This window comes from Crocodylus siamensis, chromosome 8 (assembly GCF_052110815.1).
Source record: "Crocodylus siamensis isolate JL-2025a chromosome 8, ASM5211081v1, whole genome shotgun sequence".
Classification (NCBI taxonomy): domain Eukaryota; kingdom Metazoa; phylum Chordata; order Crocodylia; family Crocodylidae; genus Crocodylus; species Crocodylus siamensis.
This window is the reverse complement of record NC_143402.1, coordinates 58,349,304-58,365,814: the sequence shown is the minus strand read 5'-3', so window position 1 is coordinate 58,365,814 and position 16,511 is coordinate 58,349,304. Positions and strand designations below refer to the sequence as shown.

Sequence of the window (16,511 nt, the reverse complement as noted above, 5' to 3'; positions counted from 1 at the left end):
AACCAACTTCCAAGAGAGGTGGAGGTGGTACAGGCTCCTACCCTGGGGGTCTTTAAGAGGAGGCTAGATGAACACCTTGCTGGGGTCGTTTGACCCCACTACTCTTTCCTGCTGTGGCAAAGGGTCGGACTCAATGATCTGCTCAGGTCCCTTCTGACCCTACAAACTATGAAACTATGACTTTGTCATCACAGTCCCCTGCCATTACCTGCCAATTACAGATGGAAACTGAAGCCCAGAGACAGACCTGCATAGACTCAGCAGTGAAGGGCTGTGGCAGGAGAGGGATGCCATGCTAGTGCCCAACCCATTATACAAAGGAAAGGCCTCCCAGTTACTACTGCTAAGGTGCTCAGATACCTTGGCGATGGGCTGGGTGGAAGAACAAACTGTTCCTACTGTCTACAATACACTCCTGAACGCGCAGAGGAAGGACCTGCAGGAGAGCAGATGGTTACCCTGGTCTCAGAACGGTTCCATAAGTAGTGCTGCACAGTATGGGCCAGAAGAGGCAGGCTGCACATCTTGGGATGCCGTACCTTTGCGAGGAGGAGGCTGCAAGATGAGAGTGTGCTCCTTCTGGATGAAGTGAAGCTCCCGAGCCACATGGCAGGCAGTGAGGGGGTTGTCTCCTGTAATCATCACTACCTATAGGGGTTAAACCAACAAGGGAAGGTAACATCACACCTGCAAGGCTGTATGTGCACAGAGCTGACATGGCACATCTGTGCCTCTCAGCTGCCTCCCTAGACACCACCCAAACAGGACAAAGCATAGTCACATTCGCACAGTGCTGTGCCTTGGCTCAGGGGCTTGGCCTGTGGTGCTGCACCACAATGACTCTCCTGCTGCCTGAGTGCTCTGTAAGGCCTAGGGGGTCCCAGCTCTGACATGGGGAACACCCCAAACGAAATGGTGCTGCTGACGAGGCACGTTCAGTCCAGCGTTTCGCCCAAAAGACAAGTCCCTGGCAGCTAAGGGCATGGGCTGCATGGGCAGAGCTACCATGTGGCACCTCCAGCACAAGCTCACATTGGACTCTGAGTGCCAGCCCCACTTCTCCCTAGTCCCCATCCAGAAGCGCAAAGGCCTGCATTCCCTGGAAGGCTCCGAGGCTCCCAGTACCAGAAACTCTCTGGCCTACTCGAGCCTGCAGCTTCCAGCAGACACTCACATGGTGCGAAGCATTCTGGATCTCTCTGATGACGGGCCGCGAGTCAACTTTGAGAGGGCAGGAGACCACAATGAAGCCAACAAACCTCAAGTCACACTCTAGTGCATCACGCTTCATCTCACGCACCTTTGGAAGGGATGGAATCAAATTGTGCATTACACACTGACTCAACTGCCATAGGTAAGAAGCCTCCTCAGGAAAGTGCCCTTAAAGATGACCTCCCCCAAGAAAAGTTACCTCCCCTCTCTGGTCAGCCTTTTGGCAGGGTAGCACAGTGCTGGGGCTCTAAAGCCCCTGCCAGGAAAGTGCTGTCCCCTCTTACAAATGGGATACAGACAGGTGTAGCTCCAGGTAATATGGGAAGCCAGTGGCAGGGCCAGAAATGAAACCTAGGAGTCCCATGCCCTGGTCTCCTGCATTAAACCCCAACAGGAGTCAGAGCTTAACAAGCAAAGCATGGTGACAACTCCCTCCCCAACTGGAGGTGGGGTGGGGGGCAGGGGACAGACATGACAGAGAGCTGGAGGGAGCTGGATATCAGAGTCCAAGACAGAGTCCAGCATACCTGCTGGTGAGTGAGATGCCCCAGCTCCTTGTAGCCAAGTGCCAGCACTCTGGCCCCCTCGCGTGAGATTTCCGTGTGGATGACATGATAGTTGCTTGGGCACTGAGAGAACTGGAGAAAGGGTGAAGAAAGTGACTGCGTTAAGCACAGTCCAGCGCACAACGAAGTAAACAGGTTGTAACATTTCACATCAAACAAGGAGCAGAGAGAAGCCTCCGTGCCCAAGCTGGGAGCACGATGCTCAGGGGAGCCAAGAGGAGGCCAGGAACACCCTGCACTGAAGAGCCATTGATGTCGTTAGGATCAGTGCTCAATCTCTTCAGCACAATTTTGCCATGTGGGGCTGTTTGGGCTTGTTATCAGGACAAAGGCCCCTCCGAACTGGGCCACGAGCCCAAGCAGACTGGGAAGAGGGTGCATGAACAGACTCCCATCCCAGAAAAGATTCCACTGGCCTGAAGGCCGCAAGTGTGCTGTGCTCACCATTGGGTGCAGTGTCTCTGGGGCTCCTTTCACAGCTGCAATGTAACAGAGATCAGTCGAGCCGACCTTCTCGTAGGAAGCCAAGACAGACATTCTTTTCAGGGCACTAGCAAAATGAAAGCGCTGGTGAATTTTCAGTCCCTGAGTTTTAATACTTCTGGAGAAAACTTTCTCATCTGGAAACAAACACATCAGGAAATCCTGAAAGGTTTCTCAGCATCACAAGCAGCATCACATCCCTCTGCTTCTGGGGAGCCCACTGAGAATGTATGCCTCCCCTCCCAGGCCGATTTGTTGCACTGTGACAACACTGAAAGTTCTGGCCCCACAGACCAAGGGGCAAAATCAATCAGACTGCCCCTGCAGAAAGGTCTATGCAAAAAAGAGGAAGGTACAATTCCAGCAAGGGCAAGCCAACCTGCATCTGCTTGTGCTAATCAATACAGGTAACAACAGCCTGGGTTTCAGCATGTGCTAGCCACCAGAGCCCAGCCCCTTAGGGTACCCTGTTGGCTCAAATGCACTGGTGCCTGTATGGAGGCATTTCCAGCACTGTGTTCCTGCATGGATGTGCTTAACTGAGACAAGGAGGTGGCTCTGAGCAATGCTGGCTGCAGTGCGCCCCATGTCTGCAGCCCTGACAATGGTCTTCTAAGTTGAGAGTGCATTTCCCTCACAGCAGCCTGGAGGTAAAGTCCCCTGCAGCACTTCCACAGACCAGTTACCAGGGTCACGTGGCCTGAAACTGCCCACTGCAGCACTCAGTTTCACCCACAGAGAAAGAACTGGGAGGAGCAGCCTTTTTTTGCCATTAATATCTAGCCGCACACAGACAGCTCCAAAACCAGCTTCTGCATAGGACCATGCAGAGACAGGCCATTGCCTTTACCTTTGGTCAGGGTCCAGTCCACCGCCATCAGCATGGCTTTCTCCAACGGGTCTCCCACTAACGTTCCATCATCCAGCTGCACCAGTGAGTGGCAAGTAGCAATGGCTCGGTGGGTTTCCACAGGGATGTCAGACACTGGCGTTACTTCCTTCCCATCCCTGCAGTAGGAAGAAGACTGGCCACATTAACAGGCCCACACAGGCCATCAAGCTGTGTAAGTTATTCTGCTGCTAAGATGTCCAGGATATAATTTCTGCTGCAGTTCTGTGGCTAGCAGACAGCTGCTTGTGCTGACGCTGAGGCAGGGGCATAGCTGGGCTTTAGCCATTTTAAAGCCTCTGTAGAAAACCTTGAATAAGGAATTCAGTCAAGGACTTTGAAGCTGCAGACTGCTGGACAAGTGCCCCAGCTAGAGATGTACCCTACTGCTCTCTCTTCCATACAAAGAACTTTCCTGGATCAGACCCTTCCTCTCCACCTTTCCAGTCATCATCTGCTTTCCCTTGGGCTGACAATTCACCTCTGCACCGTACAGTTAATAAAGTGGGTGGGAAGAGCTCTTCCCATGGCTTACCTGAGCCCTGCTACCCCTCTCACCACGAGGTGGTCGCTGGTGAGGGTGCCTGTTTTGTCAAAGCAGCACACTTCAACTTTGCCAGCAAAGGGGATTCGGAAAGGTTCTGTACAGTACACATCTGGAAGAGAATGGATGAGAGCCTGTGACAGGTCAGGGTCCTCCCCTGCTCCACAGCCCTTCCCACAACAAAGAAGCCCCAGAACACAGTGCTCAACCACAATGACTCCTTTACTGATCCCCAAGCCCTGTACTCCACACTGCTCTGGAATCTAAAACCAGGTTCAACTCCTGGTGCACAAGCGGGAGACAGATTCAGAGGCTACCAGGTGTTGAGGTTCTCAGAAAAAGACACCTAATCACTTGAGCATCAGAGCACCTCAACAGAACTGGGATTCACAGAGGGGAGCCCATCTTCTGCCCCACAACACAGAACTATAGAACAGCGTATATCACTCCATTCCCCCAACAACAGACATTTGTACCCTCTGCCCTCTCTGAACTTGCTGCCTCAGAGGTATCAAAAAGCATCACAGCACCCCTACACAACAGACCCAAGCATAGGACCCAACCCCCGTGACTGAGTAGGGAGAAGGTGGCAGCTGCCAAGAGACACACAAGCCAGCAATTTCACGCACCTTTGCATGCCCATGTGCTACTGTTCCCAGATATGGGGCACCAGAGCAGAGCATGCCTGTATTCCCTCTTCTGGGCTCAATACTTACAGAGCTTAGCCAAGGCAATAAGAGAGGTGTTGACAGCCAGGGAAAGCTCAATGGGCAGTTCGGGTGGAACGACTGAAGTCAGTATTAAAGTGCATTCCAGAAAGAGCTTGTAACGATTCCTGCCTGGGTCCTTGGTGCCTGAGGAGACCAAATTACAAAATAAAACCAGTGATCCATTACTTCTCATCCCCTGTGTGCTCCATAGTCACAAGATGGATGAATATGGCGTCAGGGGAAGGTTACTACCCAAGAGGGAGGGAAACAATGAATTTACTGAGGTACAGATCCTGCTTACACATAAAACAGAACTGGCCAGCTTCCTCAGCTGCTGCTTCTAAACAAACAGCCCATCCTGCCAGTCTTAAGCTTAGATGGGGACAGCCCTGCCTTGAACAGGGGGTTGGACTACATGACGTCCCAAGGTCCCCCTCAGCTCCACTCTTCTAAGATTCTATGAAGCTAGTCACCAGGAAGAAGCATGAAGAGCACTCACCTTCAATCCAGACATACGCTGCAGCAGCAATGGCAAAGACCAGCAGGAACAGAATGAAAATGAAAGTCTCCAGGTTATTGGCTGTAACTCTCTTCACCCCAAAGAGGATTGTACGCAGCAGCTTCCCCTGAGAGTAGAACAGGCTTCAGCATGCAGAGCTGACTGCAGTATACGGTGCAATTTGAAGTTATAACCTGCCCTGTATTCTCACCCTCTGCTGCCACTACACAACTTGCTCCCTTGCTATGGCCACAACAAAGATCACCAGTATACGGCCTCCTACAAGCAGGGCTTTTAGTAAACTAGTAGTTTCTAGGTCAATTAAGCTCACGTTCCACTGCCCTGTCCTATTAAAAAAGCTTACTGCCTTGCACTTTTCTAGTGTTCAGCACCTGCATGTAGTAGCTATTCTCACACTTGGTTTATACGTGAGGAGGGCTAAGAGGTGGAGTCACTTGGCCATTGGAGTTTTTGTGACAACCCAGACTGCAGCTGTGGCAAAATGCACACCGTGTCGCAATGACTGCCTGCTAAGTTCAGCAGTGGGCTACAGGAACTGCACTTAGACACTTGAGGATCCTATCACATGGCTTGGCAATTATGCACATGCTAACTGACTGATTTGTCCAAAAACTCAGTGGCTTAGGAACAGTTGTGAAGCAAACTCAGGACTCCCTAGTCCCATCCCCCTGCTGTACCCACCAGATCTCTCTCTTTATACAGGGCAAAGGAATTTCCAGATAAGCTTGTATTTTTTTCTTCTGAACAATCAGGTAATTTTTGTCACCCAGATTTAAACTTTCTGTACTAATGAAATCGATCAGGATTACATATCAGGAGTGCCAAGCTAAGTGATGAGGCCAGTGCCTCCTCCAAACCCTGGAAAACAGAAAGAGATCTCCTTTCATTTTTTCCTTACCTGTGATGTGTTAAAGCCAGTCCTCAGCACATATGCCACGCACCCATTATCGACAGCTGAAACAGAAGCAGGGACAGGGGTGACGCACAACATGGCTCTTTGGTGCATGCATAGCAGCTAGAACAGAACGGAGATCACATGTTCCTCTCACCCAGCAGGAAGATTATTTCAGGCTAATGCTCATTTTGAACTACTGTGTGAAGGAAGACACAGCTCCCAAACCCCAGGGCACATCAAGCCAGCTATACTGAGTGGAAGAGGTCAGGGTACTTCCTCCCTCCACCCAGCAATAGCTTGTGGCCACGCAGGTACGTACGTTTCAGTCCTGTGCTGGCCTTCTGTGGTGGGATGTGCTGCACCACTTTGGTTCCCCCAGATATAATGTGCAGCCGCGAGTCTGCCTGCATGTCCAGGACATGTTCCGAGTCAAGATCCTCGACAGGCTCCTGCATGAGATACAGCAGGACTCAGAGGCAGAGCTTGTTCTGGGTTAATGGCAACTAAATGACCTTGCACTACCCCTTGCTGTTCTCAGCTCCCCCTGGGCAAAGGCAGAACTGACTCCAGTTGTTAATGAGCTGCTCATGTTTATGTCATCTGGTCTAGCTCAGGTGTCCTGGCATCTGAGAGTTCTGGATCTAAGGGATCTGTTCACCCCAGGTACACAGGGCATAGCAGAGAAGGCTTTTTGAAGTCTGACTTTATTGTTTGTAAATTACTCACTGGCACAAAAACAAGGGATGTTTGCTGGGTTTGAAGCTCCTTGTGCTTGTTCCTCCCTTGTCTGACCAGTCAAAGGAATCCAGACTGGGGAATGTGGGGGAGCGTTGGGCCATGCCCACACACTGCAGTCTGGCTCCGGCAGCTGCAGACTCAGCCAGACAAAACAGACATTCTGTTTCTCATTTACCAGAGATCATCCATCACTGATAGGGAGGTGATAGTGCACAGACAGACCCTGATTTCCTGGGCCAGAGTTTATACAAAGATGGATCTGTACCTATAAACACTGCCCATTTTATCTCCTGCAGAGGCTAGCATGGGACCCAATGCATTACAACAGTAAACACAATGAAGGCACAACAGGCCCAAACTGAGGACTGCACAAACCTTCATTTGCGGCACTGACTCTCCAGTCAGCATGGCTTCATCCACAATACATCTTCCACGGAGCAGCAGCACATCGCATGGGACTAGGTTCTCGTGAGGTGATCGCCCTGCAAATGGGGGAACAGCTCATTAAGAAGAGTTTTGTTGAGACAGCGTGACTCCCCTTGGCTTTGGCTGAGATGGAGGATTTCTAATGGCAAATCTCACTTGCCAAATCTGTCCCAAGGCTCCACACAAGATCGCAACAGAGTTGATAGGAACCAGAAGAAGCACCTGCAGGCTTTTAGGAATGTACTAAAGTTGGACAGATTTGAAAGCAAACAGCACAATTTCTACTGGCATTCAGGCTCTAGACCCGAAAGAGCCTCTCCTGGGGTAATGACATTAAGGAACAGGCAAAGGGCTAGAGCTCTGGATGTAAAATATTGTTCCTTCTTCCTCATCCACCCCCCCAAAGCATGTCAGGTACAGAAGTGAACTTTGCACCTTCTGAACCCCAGCTGAAGTAGGTCAGCTGCTAGATGACTGGGAGATAAGAATTTGAGGGAAACTTTCCAAGACCTGCAGACATCAGATTAAATGCCCACAAAAAAATTCCATAAAGACAGCCAGTGGGTCCAATGTTAAGTGCATTTAAGCTTAGGGTGCCAAGTCAAGGCACCTGCCAGAAGTCTCATTTTATAAGTGCTTTTGATTGTGGCAAGCGTGCAGGCTGTTACCGATGGAAACGATGTCCCCTGGGATGATCTCATCGCTGGAAATGGGGCGCCACTTCCGGTTTCTATAAACCTGTGAACAAACACAATTCGAGAAATCAACACATTGATGCTAAGGGAAGGATCAGTAAAGAACACAATGAGAAAGAGAAACAGCAACTTCCACCGCACAAGATAGCTGCAACTAAAATCCACTTTCACACCCCTGTGATGAATGGTCAGTTTCCTCCTAAAGAGCCCTCCAGCACTTCAGCAAACATCACACTTCCTGGGGGAAGGGAGGCATTTTTACACACCATTATTACTCCCTATTTACCACCATCCTTTCGAAGTGTGGAGCTGATGTCCTCTTCCTCTCTGAAATGATCTTCCCCTCTTTGGTACACACAAAGTTGTGCTCAGTACTACATATGTTTGCCCATATACACAACTATTACAGGAACTGCATACATTTTCCAAACCAATGCAAGAGGGCTTTGGCCTTTTAAAATCAGTCAACTCACTGCCTTCTTCCTTGCTGAACAGGCACATACATGTATGACAAAGCCCTGCTGTCCCACAGCAAGTCTCAATATTGACATTAGAAAACAGCATAAAACTAAAAAAAACTGAGCTAGAGCAAAAACTATTACAAGGAAATGGTCAAAGACTTGGAATAATCAGCAAAACTAAACCAAACCAAACAGGAAAATCTTCCCATTTCCCTTCCCTGACTCCTTTCACCATGTTTTGCCTGTTCAGTCCATGTCTAAAAAATCCTGTACACTGCTATGCTCTTCAGGATTTGAAAGCAGAGGGGAGATGTGAGCAGTCACCTGAATCATGTATGGCTTGTTCCCCATTTTTCGAATTTCTGACATGTTCCTCATCTGCTGCTGGACCAGAGAAGCTTCAAATGCCACCAACATGGAGAGGGTGAAGACACTGTAATACCAGTATTCATCCAGGCACCACAGCGCCACACAGAACACCTATGGGGAGCAGCAGATATGGGAATCGTTATACAACCTAGAAACCATCATATTCCTGAGAGCTCAGAACTCTTGTAGTGGGACATGCAATATGATGGCACAAATTGGGAACCTAGAAAGGCAAAGTAATGGCTCAGGAAGAAGAATCACAGGGAATCCCAAGTCTTTCTTTGTGGTAGTCTGAGATGGGACATTGAACACTTCTGCTTATCCACAGAATAAACAGCCTGTGCAGAGCAAGCTGGTTCCACACCTGATTCAGAGATTAGCTTGAGGTGAGGAGAGAACTTCACAGTCACAGCTCACTCAGTCTTTACCACTCTACTAGAACTACCAGCAAAAGGGCTGGTTCATGCTAGCTATGATTTTTGTAGCCTGCAGACCTGCTCTTTGTGACTGGACTAAGAGTTGCCAATGATTACTAAATAGTAACAATTTTCAGTTATCAGTACCTACTGATTCTTCACTGCCACCAAAAACAGGGCTGCAGGTTCGAAAGGACTCCCCCTCCCTTGAACCAGTGGGAAAGTAGTTACACGTTTTTATTTACCTGAAAGACGAAGAAAGGGGCTGTGGCTCTCTCTTTGAAGAGTTCCAAGAACTCTGGCACCACCATCTCAGCCCTGGGAAAGAATCAAATCCTTGCCAATCTCTGTTTTGGTTTTACAGCAACATCCCAAGCAACATCCCACCGGCATACAACCTGGAGGCTTTGTTCCCTGTATACCCACAACATCCAGATAAACAATCTTTCCTTTTCCCCAATCACTTTTAGATTTGGTGAACTGAAGCCAGGCCCTTTCTGGGAGAGGGGGCTCCAGATCTGATGCTATTCAAAAGCAGGTATATCCTTCAAATAGATTCAGTAACCAAGAAGGTGATGACCTGGATTAAGAACATTACAAAAATCATGCCAACAGCCCACCCTCCTTTTTGTCATTTAATATTACTCAAGGTGGCTTTGGTCCTGAAAGCCTCTATCCAGCTTTGTGGACACTCACTTGTTTGTGCCATATTTCTTCTCAGCTGCTCGGATATCCTTGTCCTCCTGGTAGCCTCGGGCATTCTGGTAATAGGACAGGGGATGCTCCACAGGGAAGGCGACAGGAAGAAACTGTTTCCTGTCCTCTATCTCATACGAGTACTTGATCTTCTGAAACTCAAAGGACAGGGCCTCCTGCCCATCCTCCCCCTGCAGAGATTACACAACAGGGAAGAGCAACAAGACTTTCACCCAAGGGCCCTCACAACAGGGCTACATCACCACACAACCTGCAGGAACCGTATGCATAGCCAGGAGGGCTAGACAGACAGGACTCGCTGGCCAATCGTAGGTCTAGTTCCTAAACAGCATCATCTGGGATGCAGGTGTTAATTCCATTCTCCAAGGCAGGGGCGGGTAAAATATGACCCACTAGATGATTTTATTCGGCCCACAGGCAGGCGCTCACCAATTAATGGTATCCAGCCCAGACCGCAGCTGTCCCTGCTGCACTCTGCCAGCACACAGCTCAGCTCCCTCACCCCTCCAGTGGCTCCTCCTCTTATTCTGGCCGCAGCACTCCAGGCAGCAGGAAGGAAAGCGGGGGCAGGTAGGGGGAAGCTACAGCTGGGTGGGCACACAGAGCATTAGGCTGGCGGGAGTGTGGAGTCTGGACTGGGCCAGTTCCATTGCGTGGGACTTCCCATGGGTCATGTGCAGCTCCTGGGACTTACCTGCCACTGGGGGGAAGCCCTGCACAGAAGAGCCAGTGACCTTCCCCACTACCTGCCACCACATGCAGCTCCCAGGACTCTGCTGAAAGTGGTGGGGAGCTTTGCACGATGGAAACAGGCCAGCTCAGCTCCACTCCCTGGAAGAGTCTTGGAAGCTATACATGGTGGCAGGAAGAGAGGCCAGGCTACCAACTCCACTGCATGGGTCTCCCCCTGCCACGGCATGTGGCTTAGGCCAGGTCCCAGAAGCTGCATGCGAGACATGGGGAACTCTGCATAATGAAGTTGGGTTGGCTTGGCCCTGCTCCCAGAACTGGCTGGAGCTGCATACTGCCGGGGGGCCACGAGTGCTGTCCGTAAGTGCCCTGAGGGCTCACTGCCTGCTGCTGCTGCTGCCACTGCTGCTGCCGCCACCACCAGTAGAGGCTGCGTACTATGGGAGGGGGCATGTGAGGGGGAGCTCCCACATGCATATCCCACTATATCCATACACACACCACCACATCCTCCCATACACCCCACACCCACACCTTCTACCACATGCCCACGTCTGGAGGGGGGGAGAAATGTTTGCAGCCCTGACAGCTTACCAAAACTCATTAAGTGGCCCTCCAGCTGAAATAATTTCCCACCCATGCTCTAAGGCCTTGTCCTATCCCTACCTGTGACTGATACCAAATAGCTTTCATCCAGCCACAGTGTTTCAGATTAGGCTAGTGGCAGCTAATGGCTCTGGTAATGCAGGCTGCAGATCTTCACATATGACTGGAAACAGCAGCTCCCCTGCAGCTGGTAGACCCCGCCTTTGCTTATAAAAGCCAAGCCCTTACCTGGTCACGGTGGAGTGGCACCAGCTCAGCAGATCCATTATTTGGAGTTGGAACAACTTTAGCCAATGTGGCTTTCTTAGGACTGGGTTCCTGAAAGACACAAAACAGGCACATGCTCTGTAAAGCAGATCAAGCACGCTGGGGCTCATGGCACCGAGAAGAGATCCCTTTAGGATCCAGGGTGCACCAGGACCCATCTCTTAAATCTCAAACAGGCATTGTTAAGTTGCTAGGAAGGCAGGCCATTCACAACAGGGAGAGGCCGTGACTTTACACAACCCTGTTGCTGTGCTGCATGGACTCTGCAACTGAGATGGAGACATCCACATAGTTCAAACCAGGGATCCTTTGGTGCCACTAAGTGATGGCTTGTTCCTGAAACAAAGTATTCCCAAGACACAAGAGACACTTACCACCTGAAACCCAGAACCCATACCATCATTTGAAAAGGCAAGAGCCACAGTCATGTGTCAGTGCTCTCCCTTCCACTCAAGGCTTACCAAGCTAAAGTAACATACACGCAGGGCTTGTCTGGTAGCTCAGAGATCCTGCAACCTGGGATCACTAACAGAAGTGCTACTAATTCTTCATGGGAAGCCAAGAAGAACCTGCACTGAATTCAAACTATTCACAAGTCTGGTCTATTTTAAATATTTTTTTTGTTAACAGATTTCCTGTTCAAAATGTGGGTGTTTTATTTTCACACAAAGCAGAGAAGGGACTCACACAAGGCTGGGAGAAGGGGGGCAGGAACAGACTGGCATCTTCTGCTTCCTACAGGTATTAGGCAGGCACTGTCAGGAAGTCTTCCTGATCCTTGGGATTTATTAGGTAACAGAATAGCTCTCCAAGGGGACTGATGGAAACCCCTGTGGCCAGAACTAGATAAATCACTGGGGAAGATGCTGCTGGAAACCATGCTGCCTTGGTCTTCAGGGTCAAGCAAGTGGAATAGACAGTACCCAATGGAACCGATGTGCAGTTTCTGCTGTTACAATAAAGCCTGTACTTGTCTGGGCCAAGGTATAGTGACACTGGGATGGGTGTGAATAGAACAGTTCTTAACCATACCACTGTGAGAAAGGGGGGTGCAGCTGCTTAGAAGAATGGCTTAAAAGAGAACAGGTACAACAAAAAAGTATAAACAGAAGCTGACATGTAATGACTCCAAGGTGCTACTTCCCATAAGACAGGGAGCTTCAGATGGTCAAAGAAGGGGTCATCACCAGGGAGGACTATTCTGCAGTTGCTCGGGGATGTAGGGGGGTAGTTAGGAAGGCCAAGGCAGAGATGGAACTGGGACTAGCTTCCCAGATTAAGGACAATAAGAAGTCCTTTTTTAAATACATAGGGGGTAAAAAGAAGGTCCCAGGTAATGTGGGGCCCTTACAGGACGCGATGGGAAACTTGGTCATCACACCAGACGCCAAAGCTAACATGTTTAACGATTTCTTTGCCTCCGTCTTCCTAAGCAGGGACCAGAACAGCCACCTCCCTGCTGGGCCCCCTCGGGCCCCGGGGGAGGCACACCTGGGCCACAGGTTAGCGAGGATTTAGTTAGGGAGCTTCTGGAGGGGTTGGACGTATTCAAGTCAGCCAGTCCGGATGATCTCCACCTTAGAGTTCTAAAGGAACTGGCTGAGGTCATTGCAAGTCCCCTGGCACAACTTTACAAGCACTCGTGGTGCTCTGGTGAGGTACCAGAGGACTGGAAGAGTGCCAACGTGGTCCCCATCTTCAAAAAAGGGAGGAAGGAGGACCCGGGAAACTATAGGCCAGTTAGTCTTACCTTGATCCTAGGCAAACTGTTTGAAAAAATTATGCTGGCACATCCAGGAGGGGCCAGCAGGGGACTGCATGCTTAGGGGCAACCAACACGGGTTCATCAGTGGCAGGTCCTGCCAGACCAACCTGGTGGCCTTTTACGATCAGATCACCAGATCATTAGATGCAGGGGTAGCAGTGGACATAATCTTCCTGGACTTCCAGAAGGCTTTTGACACTGTCTCTCACCCCGTTCTCATTAAGAAACTGGGGGGCTGTGGTGCAGACACCCACACAGTCAAATAGGGCGCCAACTGGCTGGAGGGCCGCACCCAGAGGGCGGCAGTGGATGGGTCCTTCTCAGCCTGGAAGGACGTGGGCAGTGGGGTTCCGCAGGGCTCGGTCCTCGGGCCCGCACTGTTCAACATCTTCGTTAGTGATTTGGACGAGGGGGTAAAAAGCACCCTGTTCAAATTTGCTGATGACACTAAGATGTGGGGGGACGTGGGCATACTGGAAGGATGTAACAGGCTACAATCAGACCTAGACAGGTTACAGGGGTGAGCGGATGAGAACAGGATGGGTTTCAGCACAGACAAGTGCAAAGTGATGCACCTCGGGAGGAACAACCGGCACCATACCTACAGGTTAGGGAACTCCCCTCTTGTCAGCACGGAGGCGGAAAGGGATCTGGGGGTCATCACTGACTCCAAGATGAACATGGGCCAGCAGTGTGGGGAGGCAGTTAGGAAGGCCAACCGCACCTTGGCATGCATCCACAGATGCATCTCGAGCAGGTCCAAAGAGGTGATCCTCCCCCTCTATGCGGCACTGGTCAGGCCGCAGTTGGAGTACTGCGTCCAGTTCTGGGCGCCACACTTCAAGAGGGATGTCGACAGCATGGAGAGGGTCCAGAGGAGGGCCACTCGTATGATCGGGGCAGCAGGGCAGGCCCTATGAGGAGAGGCTACGGGACCTGAACCTGCTCAGCCTGCACAGGAGAAGGCTGAAGGGGGATCTTGTGGCCTGTTATAAACTAGTCAGGGGGGATCAGCAGGCATTGGGGGAGTCACTGTTCCCCCAAGCACCGCCAGGAGCTACCAGGAATAACAGTCACAAGCTGGCAGAGGGTAGGTTTAGGTTAGATATCAGGAGGTGCTACTTCATGGTCAGGGCGGCTAGGGTCTGGAACCAACTTCCAAGAGAAGTGGTGCTGGCTCCTACCCTGGGGGTTTTAAGAGGAGGTTAGATGAACATTTTGCTGGGGTCGTTTGACCCCAGTATTTTTTCCTGCCATGACAGGGGGTTGGACTAGATGATCTGCTCAGGTCCCTTCCGACCCTAGAAACTATGAAAATCAGAAATGAAAACGTTGTTTCCAATCACGGAAGTATCATCAGGCTTTGTCCTGCCATGTCTTAGACACGGTGAGCAAAGGTCACGGGAGTAATATCCTGCACATATATGTGGCTGTGAAAGTCCACTCACACCCCAGTGAAACCAGTGGAGAGGAGCCTACAGACAACTTGACAGGTGCCAGCAGCTTTTGAGGAAAAAGGGAGGGGGGTTTTTTATCTTAAAAAAGGAAAAGGGAAGAGAGAGAATCAAACAACTTAACCCTCCTCCTGACCAAGTGTATCAGTCGCCCCAGAGCTTAGGTCATTTGATCTGCCACTGCCCCACCATCTAACAATCTAACAAAAACATCCAGAACAGCCCAAAGGCAAAGCACAGACGGCAGAGGAATCTTCACCCTTCCTGAGCATTGCTGCTGCATCCTGGATGGGCACAGAAATAAAATGTGAATGTGCCTCTTTGAACTCATCTTGCCCTATCCCCTGCATTGAAGCAGAAATGTTCCCAATACCTTTTTCTTTAAGGCTTTATCCCAAATTATATCACTTCAATTCCAACCCCGATGGAAATACTCTGCAGCCTGACAGATGTCAGAGCATTTTCCCCAATCAGTCTTAATTTTTCTGTTGCTCATTTTCATCTCATCTTTATTCTGTGGCACAAGATCAACCTCCGCACTCCCTTGCCATTTGCCACTTTCAACTCCTTCAGTTCAAGGCTTCAAATTTTACAGTTAATAATAAAGATAAATCTATTCCATTCCATGTACAGAGACCAAGGGCTATGAACAATCATGGCTTGCAGTCCAAGGCTCTCACAAGCTGCCAAATCAGGAACACTGTCAGGACATTGGGAAAAAAATGCAAGGAGCCAAGCTCACAGTTTTGGCCATCAGTTTGAGGGGCTCCTTTGTCTGGGGGACTTCTCAATCAAAATAAATGCCAAGCTAGCTGCAACTGCTGCACAGCAACACCAACTATTTCAGAGCCTGGCTAACCAAGGCAAACAAGATCATTTCCGCCAAGATGGTTTACATCAGAGGATGTATAACTCTCTCTCAGACAAAGCTAAGGAGACAGTTAAAGGAACAACCAAAAAAGAGGCAAACCAGTCAGCACCGCCACCAACAAGTGGTTAACTCGCAGCCAGGACTTCAGTCCTGCAGCACCCGCCAGCAGGGCAAACCCAGACAACACAGCTGTCACATAGGGCCTCTGGGTCTAGCCTGCCCAGCTGCTTGCCTCTCCCTTCAACCCATCCCTGGGCTGGAGACCCCTTGCTCCGTCCCTGCCCTTCCCTCTGTTCTGCTTCCTGCTCCAAACCCTCGGCCAAGCTCTGCACAGCGAAGAGGCTGTTGCCACGTGGCAGCACTGACAGAGAAAGGAAGCAATGCCTGTTGCTGAGCCACCAGCCCTGCTTTGCAGGTGGCTTCCCCTCCCCTTGGAGTGGGGAGAGGAGAGCGACTGGAAAGAAGGCACCAGGGCAAAGGCTTGGGGCAGCTGCTGGCTGGGTGGTGATGCCTGTGGTGCCCGTATGAGCCCCCGGACTGCGGGGCCCCAGGCAGCAGCAGCCCAGGGGCTTGGGGGATGTAACCCCCGTCGGGGGCTGCCCTGGAAGAGATCTGCCTGCCGCCTCCGGCCAGGACCCATCAGGGGGCGCTGCAAAGGGGGAGGGACTGGGAAGGAAATCTCCCACGTGGCGACCTTTGACCTGGTTACGGTGACCCCTGACCCTGACCCTCCCCCACGCGGCGAATCCGTGACGTACCCTGACGCAGGTGAGCGCGCAGTGCGCGTGCACGGACCAGAGCCCCGAGAGCGCGGTGAGCAGGTGTGCGACCCCGATGGCGGCGAGCGCGAGCAGCGCGGCCTCGGGCGGGGCGCGCTCCGCCTCAGGCTCCCCCGCGCCGGGTTCCCCTGCCTCGGCCCAGGCGGCCCAGACGCGCGGCCCCCACAGCCAGAGCCAGGCCGGGTACAGCCCCGCCACGAAGGGCAGGATTGTGCCGTGAAGGAGCCGCGGCCGCCGCCGGTACAGGGTCACCGCCGATACCAGCTCATCCATGGGCCCCGGAGCCGGGCTGGCGGCCGCCATCTTCCGGGAGCCCGCCTACAAACCGTCTGCGTCTGCTTCCGCTTCCGGGAGTGTGGGGCCTGCAGCCGCCATCTTGGGACAGAACGCCAGGCTGTACCTCATTTCCGCCTCCGGCCCCGGAGCGCTACCTTTTCC

The 16,511-nt window shown here is 51.3% G+C and overlaps 1 protein-coding gene across 1 annotated transcript in view; it reads right to left on the bottom strand.

The window, feature by feature from the left end:
- The window catches only part of ATP13A1 (ATPase 13A1), a 27,469-nt gene extending 10,958 nt beyond the window's left edge, over positions 1–16,511 (bottom strand). Inside the window, exons 1-17 of the mRNA XM_090059314.1 lie at positions 16,053–16,511; positions 11,166–11,255; positions 9,621–9,811; positions 9,170–9,242; positions 8,464–8,619; positions 7,652–7,721; positions 6,933–7,039; positions 6,139–6,268; positions 5,823–5,878; positions 4,904–5,030; positions 4,411–4,548; positions 3,686–3,806; positions 3,112–3,269; positions 2,223–2,398; positions 1,740–1,850; positions 1,175–1,300; positions 540–648 (exon numbers count right to left, since the gene is read on the bottom strand). Coding sequence (XP_089915440.1) covers positions 540–648; positions 1,175–1,300; positions 1,740–1,850; positions 2,223–2,398; positions 3,112–3,269; positions 3,686–3,806; positions 4,411–4,548; positions 4,904–5,030; positions 5,823–5,878; positions 6,139–6,268; positions 6,933–7,039; positions 7,652–7,721; positions 8,464–8,619; positions 9,170–9,242; positions 9,621–9,811; positions 11,166–11,255; positions 16,053–16,376 — 2,263 coding nt within the window. The 5' untranslated portion in view covers positions 16,377–16,511. The remainder of the gene's footprint in view (positions 1–539; positions 649–1,174; positions 1,301–1,739; positions 1,851–2,222; positions 2,399–3,111; positions 3,270–3,685; positions 3,807–4,410; positions 4,549–4,903; positions 5,031–5,822; positions 5,879–6,138; positions 6,269–6,932; positions 7,040–7,651; positions 7,722–8,463; positions 8,620–9,169; positions 9,243–9,620; positions 9,812–11,165; positions 11,256–16,052) is intronic.